General features: G+C 48.8%; 1 protein-coding gene across 1 annotated transcript in view; it reads left to right on the top strand.

Moving 5' to 3' along the window:
* Window positions 1–6,090: 6,090 nt before the first annotated feature.
* Window positions 6,091–13,796, top strand: part of CRTAP (cartilage associated protein) — a 410,521-nt gene continuing 402,815 nt past the window's right edge. Inside the window, exon 1 of the mRNA XM_075586343.1 lies at window positions 6,091–7,251. Coding sequence (XP_075442458.1) covers window positions 6,742–7,251 — 510 coding nt within the window. The 5' untranslated portion in view covers window positions 6,091–6,741. The remainder of the gene's footprint in view (window positions 7,252–13,796) is intronic.

Here is a 13,796-nt window from a genome sequence, read left to right as displayed (position 1 = left end):
CTTCCCCACCTCAGCCAGGTCTGCATTTGGGCTCTGCATAATGTCACGCTGTGCAGCCCGCAGAGCAGACCAGTCCCCTGTACTGAGGTGGGATGTAGAGTATACGCACCGACAGCAGATGGGGCGTGTCCGGGATGTGGCGTAGTAGCGTAGCCAGGCCTGGCTGTAGATAAAGAATGGTCAAGAACTTGCCAATTCTGAGGATATAGAATAATCTGTAGTCAAAATCCATAGCAGAGTCAGAGGGTCTTAGAGGTAGAGTAGTCTGTGGGGAAGCCGAGTTCAGGAGCCAGAGGGGGTATTCAGACGAGCCGGGTCAGTAGCTGTAAGGAATAAACACAAGCGAGCACAACACAGGTTCCAGGCAACACAGGTAGCAAGGAGCTATGCAGAGCATGGAAGTGAAGGCAAAGCAGGATATTTAAAGCGACAGTGACCAATACGGACGAGGGGCATGGCGGAGGTGTGTCGAAGAGCTGCTCGTGAGTGGCTGAGAGACCAGGAAGTAGTAGAGCACAGCTGAGAGTCTGTAACACCAGTGCCAGAATCCAAGATGGCGGCGGCAGAGTTCAAGGTATGCACTGGCCGGCGGCATGGGTAGCGACGGGGGGCAGGGGCAGCAGCCGCTGCAGTACTGGTAGTGGGTAAGGAGGGGTCACGCCGCAAGGGACGTGGCCCCCAATTCCTTACACAACCTTAGCTGGTTCAGGCTTGAGTTGCCCATCCGCCCACCATGTGCCCTAGGTACAAAACCTCTGCCATACCTACTAAACACTTGGTGGGTTTCAATGTGAGCCCGCTTCCCTAATTCTGCGCATCGCTGCTACATGAACTAGATGGGTTTCCCATGTCCCGCTAAACACTGTGATTTCATCCATGTATGCCCGTGCGAAACCCTGCATCCCTTCCAGTAACCTATTGACCAGGCATTGGAAGTTAGCCGGGGAATTCTTCATCCCAAATGGCATCACTAAAAATTCATTGAGGCCACTTGGAGTAATGAATGATAACTTATCCCTAGCCTCCTGGGTCAGTGGGATCTGCCAATACCCTTTGCTCAGATCCATATTGGTCAGATACTTTGCCCCCGCAAAGCTCGTCCATGTGAGGCATCGGAAAAGCATCTGACACCGTTCCCGCATTGAGCAGCTGGTAGTCCACACAGAACCAGATGGTCCCATCCTTTTTAGGTACTAGAACTAACGGACAAGCCCAAGGGCTCTGGGACGGTACAATTACACCTAGGACCAGCATCTCCTCTACTTCCCTCTCTATTCTGCCCTTCACCTCTTCTGATATACGATAGGCATGCTTAAGCAGAGGTCTCAGATCACCGGTAAGCACTGGGTGATATATGTTCTGCCCGGCTTGTCCGTGAACAGAACCCTACAGTATACTGCTCTAGCATAGCTCTCATCTGTACCTTCAGGTCTGCGCTGACCTGGGATCCTATCTCTACCTGCACTACGGTGCCACCCTTCCTAGATTTCACTAGGAGGTCAGGAAGAGCATTGCTCGCTGGGTCCCCCATCAGTGGGCTAAATAGCCAGCACAGATGCCACACTTGGTGCAAAGTACTCTTTAAGCATGTTAATGTGATAGTCCTATTTCTTCCTGTCGCTCCATCTAACTGCACAATTACACCTAGGACCAGCATCTCCTCTACTTCCCTCTCTATTCTGCCCTTCACCTCTTCTGATACACAATAGGCATGCTTAAGCAGAGGTCTCAGATCACCGGTAAGCACTGGGTGATATATGTTCTGCCTGGCTTGTCCATGAACAGAACCCTACAGTATACTGCTCTAGCATAGCTCTCATCTGTACCTTCTGCTCTGCGCTGACCTGGGATCCTATCTCTACCTGCACTACGGTGCCACCCTTCCTAGATTTCACTAGGAGGTCAGGAAGAGCATTGCTCGCTGGGTCCCCCATCAGTGGGCTAAATAGCCAGCACAGATGCCACACTTGGTGCAAAGTACTCTTTAAGCATGTTAATGTGATAGTCCTATTTCTTCCTGTCGCTCCATCTAACTGCACAACAAAGATTGCACTAATTTATTTTTCTGAGAACCGTGTACGTTCCAGACCAGCAGCCATTAATTTGTTCTGCCAAGTGGACTTTAGAACAAGTACTTGCTGTCCTGGGATGAATGATCTGCTACAGACATTCTGGTCATACCAAGCTTTCTGTTTGGTCTGAGCCTCCCTGAGATTAGCCTGTGCCAACCCCATAAGCATATCTAACCGGTCTCTGAGATCTACTACATACTGAAGCACAGAAGCATAGTATTAGTAGTCTCCACTTCCCTCCTGGAATAAGTCAAGAGGTCCCCGTACTCTGCGACCATATAGCAACTCAAAGGGAGAGAACCCGGTAGATTCTTGCGGTACCTCTCGGAATGCAAACAGCACATGCTGTATGTGAATCTCCCAGTCATTCACTTTAGCTTCTATAAAAGCTCGCAGCATCTGCTACCATTGAACCTCTCGCATAAACCGTTGTTCTGTGGGTGGTAAGGGGCCGTGTGCTAGTGCTTCACCCCGCACGCATCCCAGAGACACTGTAGCAATTTACTCAGGAATTGCGAGCCTTGATCGGCTAGAGTCTCACTAGGGAAACCTACTCTAGTGAAAATGACTAAGAATGCTTTTGCTACTGCCTTAGTATCGATGGTGACAAGTGCTACAGCCTTAGGGTACAGGGTGGCAAAGTCCACCACCGTGAGTATGTAACGCTTGCCAGACCAACTCGGTATCATGAGGGGTCCCACTATGTCCATAGCTACCCTCTGGAAAGGTTCCCCAATTAGCAGTAACGGGTTCAGGGGTGCCCTCACCTGATTACCCATCTTACCCACTCGCTGACAGGCATCACAGGAGCGGCAGAAATTTGCCTCAGCCCCATATTTGCTGATAACACTAAATTGTGTAAGGTAGTAGAATCAGAGCAGGATGTAATTTCTCTCCAGGAGGACTTGGGGAGACTGGAAACTTGGGCAAGTATATGGCAGATGAGGTTTAATACATATAAATGTAAGGTTATGCATTTGGGAAGCAAGAATAAATAGGCGAGTTACAAGTTAAATGGGGATATATTAGGGGAATCCTTGATGGAGAAGGATTTAGGAGTGCTTGTAGACAGCAGGCTTAGCAATAGTGCCCAAAGTCATTGTCACGGTAGACCAGGTCTTACCAACACATTAATACCGGGATTCTGGATTGAGCACACAAGATGGGCAAAATAAAATGTATTTCCTTTTAAAACAAACACACAATATTCACAATTACAATCAATAAAACACTTACTGGGATGGGAAACGACATCAAATGTCCACGGAACGAAACAAAGTCTCTGGGCACCCCTGCACGCATGCAAGTGGTGCACGATTTGAGTCGTGCGGCAGTCCTTGGCTTGGGGCACAACTTGCCACCCCTATATCTTTGCCGAAGGGAAAGATTTCGTAATGTCTTTACAAGATTAGTTTGGGAATCTTTAGCTTAAACGAATTCTGGAAGAGGGGTGCAAATCTTCGTTATGCTGTAGTTAACCCCTCACACTCCGGAACCGCTGACGCTAAAACTTGGACGTTTCTTGGTTGATCTTAGGTGAATCTGACTGGGACTGGGCTGCAGGCATTTTTATAGGGTTAAGGGTCCTATACCTAACATATACAGCCAATCCTCTCATGGGAATAAATTTCCCCACCTATCCCAGACTTGCCAGTACCTTACAAAGAGGGCAGAAGTTGCTTCCCGGTTTGCACAGAGCATGTGCTAACCTCACACATGAGCTACTAAGCATACCGGGCCCAACTTCTTACCTGGCGACTGTAAGTCTGGGTTTGGCTACCAAATGTGAAGTGCCCATTCTTCACACCGGTATCTGGTACCTAACAATATCCTGGCCACCCTAACACCTAGGGTCTCTGAGGCTTTTCAAACCCTGGACTTCTCTTAGACACCGGGGCACCACCTTAGCAGAGTGCCCTTTGAAGTCCAGAGATCAAAAATCCCTCAGCTCATTCATCCATAACATATGGGCATATTAATGGATCCATTACTGGACCGGCAGAAAGGGTTTCCTGCCATTGCATTTAAAACACCATTGAAATACAGTATGTTTATAAATGTATGTTCTGCATGTGTAACAGACATAAGGTTCATATGTATGTTCATGGTACATGTGTAACTGACTGCACTCCAAAAATTAGAGTGCTAGCTCTTTTCTACCGCAAGTTATTCACTTAATTGAATGGGCTCTGTGATGTAGTTTGCGGTTTGACCTATAATCGGTCTGGGTTACAAGCCGGCATACAATGTATCCGTGCTGGCTTTTGATCGGTAACCACAGACACGCGCCAACACTTGAGCTCAAGTGGATAACAAGACCGCTGGATACATTTTGACAAAAGGCACTTCAGCTAGACCGCAAACCACTTATCCAATTGACTTTGCGGTTTAGAGGTCTACGGCTTAGGAAGTGATACCTATGCTTCAAAGCAGCCACTTATTCGCTAGCACGCTTCTTCACTTAGCGCTTGGTTCAGCGCTAGAAGCTCCCCCTTGTGTCACAAATTCGGTTAGCACATTTTCATTCATTCAGTGTAACTACAGCTAGCTTCTTAGCTGCAAAACAGGGCCAAAAAGATAGTGTAGAGGAAAACATAGGCTGATGGTTGCAATACATTTAAACCCCTTCTGTGCCAACACGGTTTAGGGTTAACCAGCCGGGCATAATACCTTTGTTATTGGCCTGGTTAACCCTCTCACCGCCACAGTCATGCAGTAGCTGCATAGGCAAACAAGATTTTTGCATTAAACTGGCAATAGATGGAAAGGAAGTAAACATAATTATGCCCCTTTATAAAGCGTTGCAAAAACCACACTTTGAGTATGGAGTACAACTTTTGGCACCACTCCTTATAAAAGACATTATGGAACTACAGAGAGTGCAGAGAAGAGCCACCAAATTAATAAAGGGGATGGACAATCTAACTTATGAGGAAAGGCTAGCTAAATTAGATTTATTTATATTATAAAAGGGGCATCTAAGGGGGGATATGATAACTATATACAAATATATCTGGAAACAGTACAAGGAGCTTTCAAAAGAACTATTCATCCCATGGGCAGTACAAGGGACTCGGGGCCATCCCTTTAGGTTGGAGGAAAGGAGATTTCACCAGCAACAAAGGAAAGGGTTCTTTACAGTAAGGGCAGTTAAAATGTGGAATTCATTACCCATGGAGACTTCTGGTAGATACAATAGATTTGTTCAAAAAAAGTATGGACATCTTTTTAGAAAGGGAAGGTATACATGGATATATCAAACAAGTAAACATGGGAAGGATGTTGATTCTGATTGGCAATTCTTGGAGTCAGGAAGAATTTATTTTCCCCCTTTTGAGATATCATTGGATATTTCACTGGGGTTTTTTGTTTGCCTTCCTTTGGATCAATATACTGTAAATACGGATATAGGATAAAGTATCTGTCGTCTAAATTTAGCATAGGTTGAACGTGATGGATGCATGTCTTTTTTCAACCTCCTCTACTAAGTAACAAGTGAAATCAGTAGATACCAAAACCCTGAAATACTATTTGTTTCCTAAATGTTATGATTTGTTTTTTATTGTAAGCATTTGTTTCATGCTGTATTACACTTATTTTGATTTGTTTCTGTAATTTGATAAAATTACAAAACCAAACATATCAAGTTTAGCAAAACAACATTTTTAGAACTGAAAACGAAACACAAATGAATTAAAGTTTGCACGTTATATAAGTTCCTGTATGCAACTGTAAGCCATCCACTAAATTAAATAATAATGCAGCACCATTTAATAATGCAGGACGTTTAATAATTTATTTTGATAAAAATGAAAATCTCGTAAAAAAAAAAAAAATTATGAAGGTGACAGACAATTTTCTGTTAAATTGAACTGCCAACATGCGTAAGGGAGTAAGGAGTAAATCCATCCTCCCTCATCAGCCTGACATCTTTTTTGTCCAATAAGAGGTTGGGAAACACAGACAGGAACGTTGCAGCTACAGTACTGTTCCCTTTAACTGGATAGTAACATTCCTCTCCCAAATCCCCGCCTGCCGTGACAAGAAAACTTCTTGAGATTTCCTCTCTCCAGCCCCCCACCCCCCTTCCAGGCTTGCTACGTGGTACATATGCTACAGCACGGGGTCCATAACAGTAGCAGGGGAGAGAGGGGTGGGTGCACAGACGACCGACAAAAATAGAAAAACAAGGCAAAAACTAGAAGAAGGAAACGAGACATACAATTTTCCGCTCGTCAAAGCAACAGTTGTTTCTTTTAAGATATTTGTGAAGCCCGGGAATTTCAAGATCTCACTTAGGCCAAGAGCTGTTCTGCAAAGAAAAACTTGTGTGCTTGTGCATGGTAGATACTGTGTGAGCATCAAACATTGTTTAATATATTCTGTGCAAATGAGGTTGTGCTTTATGTGTATCTGATTTGGACTTCATTGCAGATTGTGCCTTAAGCAAACTTAATGTTGCAGTGTGTAATGCGGGATTTGCCGACTTTTAGTTTATATTAGATATTGTATGCAGTGTTATTTGTCCTCTGCCTGACAGATCCTGTGTCTGAGTGGAGTACATGTGTACGTAACGGATAGTGTTTGTGTATAGCAGATCCTCTGTGCATTTGCTGCAAACAAATTAAACCCTGTGTGCAACTGCTAGTTAGTTTCAATCCGCACCAGTATGGGCCAGTGGCCATGTTGCATCCTTGCCTTGCTACTCTGCCTGGCCGGGGGGTTAGTCAGGTCTCAGTACGAACGCTACAGCTTCAGGAGCTTCCCCCGGGACGAACTGATGCCCCTGGACTCTGCCTACAAATACGGACTGGACCAGTACAGCAACGAGAACTGGCCCGAGAGCGTCAAGTATCTGGAGGTCAGCCTGAGGCTGTACAGGCTGTTGAGGGACAGTGAGGCTTTCTGCAATCTCAACTGTAGCTCTGCAAAGATGCATGAGAGCCATGATGTGGCAGCTGTGGGTGAGTCTGGAGGAAGAGGAGAAGAGGGTCAGCTTGGGCGGTTCTATAGTTTTCCTGAGCTGAAGGTGTTTGGAGACCTACTGATGAGGGCTCAGTGTCTGAAGCGGTGCAAACAGGGGCTGCCAGCTTTCAGACAGTCCCAGCCCAGCAGAGAGACCATGGAGGAGTTCCTCACCAGGGAGCCATACAAGTTTCTGCAATACGCCTACTTCAAGGTAATCATTTTACCCTTCTTTTTCTGTATGCAAATGCCAACTCTCGATTGGGGCTGAGGGGCTACCTCCGACTTTGGGCGTTATGGGAGATTTTTCTAAAGCCTTTCAGCTGCAAAACTGGGATAACACAGCGCAAATAACAGCACCGTATTTATGAAGGAAAAGGGATTTAATTTAAAGCAATAGAACTTTTTCATTTGATAAACCTGGTGCAATTAATTTGCGAGAGTTTTACAGCTGGGAGACATCCTGTCTATCAAAGTCTCTTGGTTGAAGCACAGTGAAGCAAAATAGAACTGGGTTGTCTTTTCTTTCATTGATTTGTATACAGTATGCACCAGTTTTGGGCAGTGGATATTTACAGTTGAGTGCAAATAGCCGCACGGCTATTCGCACTCAGTAGAAAATAAAATGGAAAAAAATAAACACCCCAGCCTGGAATCGAACCCTGGTCCACTCTGCTAATGGCCTGGAGCATAACCACTGAGCTATAAGACTTTCTGATCTTTTTGTAGTGAATAAAGGCATAGAAACCTACTGACATTACAGTGTTCATAACAGCTCGGCTATTCGCACTCAGTTAAGTTGAACTCAGTAGGAAATAAAATGGAAAAAAAAAAGACAGAACACTCTCCTATTGACATTCTATACCCCCTGCATCTGTAATCAGCGCGGCTTTAGGCTGAGTCCCCAGTCGGCACTGTGACACGCACCCGGTGGGGGGGCGGCGAATGCACAGCGCTGGTCTGCGATCTGCGGTCTGAGGGGAGAGAGAAAGTTTGTGACGGGAGGGGGTGTGGCGGTAGGTTTGCGGGGGCGTGGCCATGACGTTCCGTGGCTGGTTCGCCCTCATTGGCTGAACCGCCGCGGAGGCGTGGCCACGCCTCCGTCACAAATGCCAATCTCAAACTCTCAAAGCCTGAGAGGGAGTGTGGCGTGCTGGCACACGAGCGCTGCGCCCTGCTCGGCCGTGCAATTTGTGGCTAGGTGCACGCTCATCTGGGGGCGCGGCCACAATGGCACTGAGCTGGTTCGCCCTCATTAGGTGAACCACTTACGTGACGCGCTTGGAGGCGACAAATTCAATTTTGCTTGCGCTGAGGCTCAGGGAAAACGGGTGCTTTCCCTGGCCTTAGACAGCGTGCCGTCCGGGGGTGCGTCGGGGGTGTGTCGGCGGGCGGGCCAGTGATGTCACGGAGCTGGTTCGCCCTCATTCGGCGAACCGCTCACGTGACCGGACCTGCGCGCCAGCAAGCGGGGAAATGTAAAATTTCCCTAAGACCTACGCTTCCGCAAGCGCGCAGAAGCGTAGGCGAGCCCCTACTAAAGCCGCTCTCATTGCGGCTGTAGGGGCTCAGTGCCGAGCGGAAGCGCGCCTCCGCCCGCAAGCACTAAACATGGACGCGGCCTTATGCATAATGATGTATACCAATTATAAACTGGGTTACGATATATGTGCTGTACACCATTGATCTTAATCAGGACCGCCAACAGCGGGGGAGAAAGGGTACTGGCGTCCCTGGCCCCATGGGTCACGCGCGACCGGGCGCCTGTTAATTAAAAAAAATAAGAAATCACTGCAAAAAAATTCACGTTGTCTACCTGTGGTAGCACCGGAAGTAGTCTGGGTTAAGCTTCCGGCACGCCGTCGTCAGAGGGAGCCCCGTTTCGCATGGTACCTGCATTGCGAGACAAGTGCTTCATGGCCGGTGTCAACTGCTCTGACCCCCCCCTCCCATCGGGCCAGCATCAGCCCCACCCCCGCAGCACACTGGTGCGCGCGTGAGCAGTGGCGTGATGCCTGCAGCGAGGCTGGCGGCAACTGCTGTGACCAGCCACCAGGCCCCCCGCTGCACCGCCACACCCCCCCCTCTGCACCGCCACCCTTCCCCCCGCATGACAGGGCTGTCCCGTCAACGCCCCGCAGCCGCTGGACAATCCACGCAGCCGCGGGAAACCCCCGTGGGTTATTTTTTTAATATTTATTTTAAACACCCCCAAAAATCAGACTTACCAGCAGGGGGGGGGGGGTGCGGCGTGAGGGTGCGTGTGAGTGGTGGCGGCGGTACGGGGGGTGGGGGAACAATGCTGCGGGTGGGGGGACGGACGGCAGTACGGGGGTTTCCCGCGGCTGCGTGGGTTGTCTAGCGGCTGTGGGGGGTGACGGGACAGCCCTGTCATGCGAGGGGAGGGGTGGCGGTGCAGCGGGGGGCCCGGTGGCTGGTCACAGTAGTTGCCGCCAGCCCCGCTGCAGGGATCACGCCACTGCTCACGCTCACACCAGTGTGCTGCGGGGGTGGGGCTGATGCTGGCCCAATGGGGGGGGTCAGAGCAGTTGACACCGGCCATGAAGCACCTGTCTCGCGATGCAGATCCCACGTGAAACAACATGTTTAGTGCTTGCGGGCGGAGGCGCACTTCCGCTCGGCACTGAGCCCCTACAGCCGCAATGAGAGCGGCTTTAGTAGGGGCTCGCCTACGCTTCTGCACGCTTGCGGAAGCGTAGGTCTTAGGGAAATTTTACATTTCCCCGCTTGCCGGCGCGCAGGTCCGGTCACGTGAGCGGTTCGCCGAATGAGGGCGAACCAGCTCCGTGACATCACTGGCCCGCCCGCCGACACGCCCCCGATGCACCTCGGACGGCGCGCTGTCTAAGGCCAGGGAAAGCACCCGCTTTCCCTGAGCCTCAGTGTGCCTCCGCACGCTAGCAGGAACCCTGGCCGAGGCCTTATGTGTCTGGCCAGGGTGAGCATCGGGGCTTGAGACGCTTGCAGAGCAAGCAAAATTGAATTTGCCGCCTCCAAGCGCGTCACGTAAGCGCTTCACCTAATGAGGGCGAACCAGCTCAGTGCCGTTGTGGCCGCGCCCCCAGATGAGCGTGCACCTAGCCACAAATTGCACGGCCGAGCAGGGCGCAGCGCTCGTGTGCCAGCACGCCACGCTCCCTCTCAGTCTTTGAGAGTTTGAGATTGGCATTTGTAACGGAGGCGTGGCTACGCCCCCGCCGGCGGTTCAGCCAATGAGGGCGAACCAGCCGCGGGACGTCATGGCCACGCCCCCGCAAACCTACCGCCACACCCCCTCCCGTCACAAACTTTCTCTCTCCCCTCAGACCGCAGATCGCGGACTAGCGCTGTGCATGCGCCGCCCCTCCCCCCCCCCCCACCGGGTGCGTGTCACAGTGCCGACTGGGGACTCAGCCTAAAGCCGCGCTGATTACAGATGCAGGGGGTATAGAATGTCAATAGGAGAGTGTTCTGTCTTTTTTTTTTCCTTTTTATTTCCTACTGAGTGCGAATAGCCGTGCGGCTATTTGCACTCAACTTAACTGAGTGCGAATAGCCGAGCTGCTATGAACACTGAAATGTCAGTAGGTTTTTATGTCTTTATTCACTAGAAAACATCAGAAAGTCTTATAGCTCAGTGGTTATGCTCCAGGACAAGGGTTTGATTCCTGGCTGTGATGTTTTGTTTTTTCCATTTTATTTTCTACTGAGTGCGAATAGCCGTGCGGCTATTTGCACTCAACTGTGAATAGCCGTGCGGCTATTTGCACTCAACTGTGAATAGCCGTGCGGCTATTTGCACTCAACTCTGAATATCCACTGCCCCAGTTTTGCAGCCATTCAAACTTTGATATATAGATCTTGGGGAGGTGAGATTTTAACCCTTTGCGTGCCAGAGTGCCACAGATTTTCCGGCACTTCCGATCACTTGACTGCTCCTCAGGAGAAATCACATGAATGCGGTGTCACTGAGCCATCCTCTTCCATTCCACAGCAGGCCAGATTACGTTCAGTGCTCCACAGGAGCGCAGAGCGTGATCGCCCCTAGAAAATTTGCAAATAGAATACTAAGGTCATGGGGCTCCTGGACTGCCAGAATCCATTATTTAGTAGCTACGTCAATGGTCACCCAAGAAATTAAAGACGATGTTAATTTCAGCTCCAGGAACACTCTCTCACCCCCCACCCCCCCCCCCCGTTCCGTGATACTGGCAAAAGTACTGTTATTTAAATATCTCCCATACCGACTGGTACAATAGGAAGCCACAATGGATGACTTTCAACCACCAGTTGACTTTCAATTTCCTGGGTCCTGGTTAGTAATTAGTATTGAAGAACATAAAATAAATTTATGACCCTCCCCATTAACTGTATTGGTGCACAATAGAAAGTGAAATGTCTAGCACTAGTTTGGGAATAAATGGTCACACGTTATAAAATAGGTTAGTGGTTCTCAAACTTTTTTGAACAGGGGCAACACTTCGATTTTTAAAATCTCAAGACACCATGCTCATCAGACCTCACTTGCCCCTTCTTGCTCGCACGCATGCCCCACACTCACACGAACAAACCCACCACACTTACCCCCTTTCAACACACTCCATATTCACACCCCCATGTCAAAATTCATGCTCCATACTTTTTTTGAACACTCCCCTCTTCTCACATAGAACCCTTATCCCCTTTCTTGATCAACCCACTTCTCTCATACTCCATACCAGGGCTAGAGTGGAGCAGGTATGCGCCGGAACACCATTCCACCACTTCTGCAGCCACTCTGCTTCTCCTGCCTAGGCCATACCTGTGGATGTGGTTGTAAGGTTTCAGTACCCTACCCAGTGGCGGAGCGCGGGCCTGGGCCCACCCCATTGCTCTGGACCCAGAATATCGGGTCCAACTTCCTGTATTGGCCACCAGGTTAGGGCAGTGACAAACTCCGCACCCATGTTCCACAGGTAGGGGGTGGGGGGGAGGAGGAGAGTGAAGGGAGCCATATAGGGGACAAGCGGGTGAAAAGAAGAGTATGTAGAGGGAAGCTGGAGAGGAACATGTGGAATCCGGTAATATTCTACTTATTGTACAATGAAAATGAAAACAAGGGATTTTTGTTCAATTGCCATGTTTAAGATGAAGTGTGTCGGGAAAAGAGTTCCTGCACTTTTTTTTCTCTCTATGAACCCTAGCACTGCTCCATAAACTCAGACCCCACTCACCTTCCCCTATGCCCTACACGTAAAGACCACAGTTACCCCCATCTCTCACACACATCTACTTACCAACACCATACATACAACCGACCCCCCGTACACACACAGCCCATACACACACTGCCCCTACCCCCCATACACACACTGCCCACACCCCATGCACTCACACACAGCCCACCCCCCCATGCACAGACAGCCCCCTGCCCCCAACACAGCTCACCCCCCCGATACGCGCACAGCCCATCCCCCTCATACACACACAGCCCATCCCCCCTCCATGCGCACATACAAAGTTCACCCATACACACAGCCCACCCCCCCCATACAGACAGCACATCCCCCCCCATAGACACACACAGCAAATCCCACAATACACACACACACCATCCCTCCCCTCCCACATTACCACACCTAATCCCTCCCCTCCCATGTTCCCACATCCTAATCTCTCACCTCCCATGTTCCCACACCTAAAATACACACAGGAGAAAAATCCTTTGTGCTCCATAACCCTTAAAAGGAAGGAAATCCAAAATGGAGAAAAAAACGGACCATAGCATTTTCCAAAGAATGTTCTTTGGAAAACGCTGTGCTCCTTTTTTTTTCTCCATTGTGGATTTCCTTCTGTCTACATTCCGACTGGATGCATGCACTCAAGGGCGGTATATACCAATAAGGTGAGTACTACTGTCTTTTATATGAAGATGGAAATTATGAAAATGACACTAGGGTTATTTGCTTATCAATAGGAAATATTGAATCACAACTGTTTTAACACGACAGCTGCTGTCTGTAAATACTCCATATACAGGCATTGTTTAACCCATTAATGAGCTCTTCAAGCAAGTCTAACTCACTGGTGTTCCTTATATCTGTCCATTCTCCGTTGAGACTTTGATTAATATATGTTGATATGTCACTATCATCCTTAAACTCAGATGCACTTATACTTGAGACGTTGTCTCTATTGTTTGTTATAACCCTTAAAAGGCACGCGTACATTTTCAATTGGGGTACTTGCATAAGTCCAATGTCCCAAACATTAGGAAGTTCCACTTTATGGTACATGGTTTTCGCGTTGCTTTCTCTGGCCTCTCCACAGACCACGAATAAAAAAAAAAAAACGTTATGACTGTCACGGTAGACCAGGTCAAATACATCTTTATATTTCAGGGATCAGTCACAGGGCAAAACAGGCAGTGAAATAAATTGCGGTTTGTTTGGATAAGACCTCCAGAAACACACAGAAATACAAAAAAATAGAGAATATACACTTACTGGGGTCTGGGGAATGAGATCTAGCCCTTTCCTAGTTGCAAGGTGCCTACTTCAGCAAAGGCTTACCTTGATAGGACCACGGTTCTGGACTCCTGGACCAAAATCCAGCCTGCTGGCTGGGCCTTTCCTCCCCCATGCTTCTCTGTGTGAATAGCTCTTTCACTCAGAAACACAGGTGAGAGGCCCCGCAGCAGCGTGTCTTCACATCAGGAAAACAGGCAGGCGAGAGAGAGAGAGCTGCTTTACTGCATACTCTTATACAGGCTTGATTCAT

The sequence above is a fragment of the Ascaphus truei genome, chromosome 2 (assembly GCF_040206685.1).
Source record: "Ascaphus truei isolate aAscTru1 chromosome 2, aAscTru1.hap1, whole genome shotgun sequence".
NCBI classification, from domain to species: Eukaryota; Metazoa; Chordata; class Amphibia; order Anura; family Ascaphidae; genus Ascaphus; species Ascaphus truei.
This window is presented reverse-complemented; position numbering and strand designations above follow the sequence as displayed.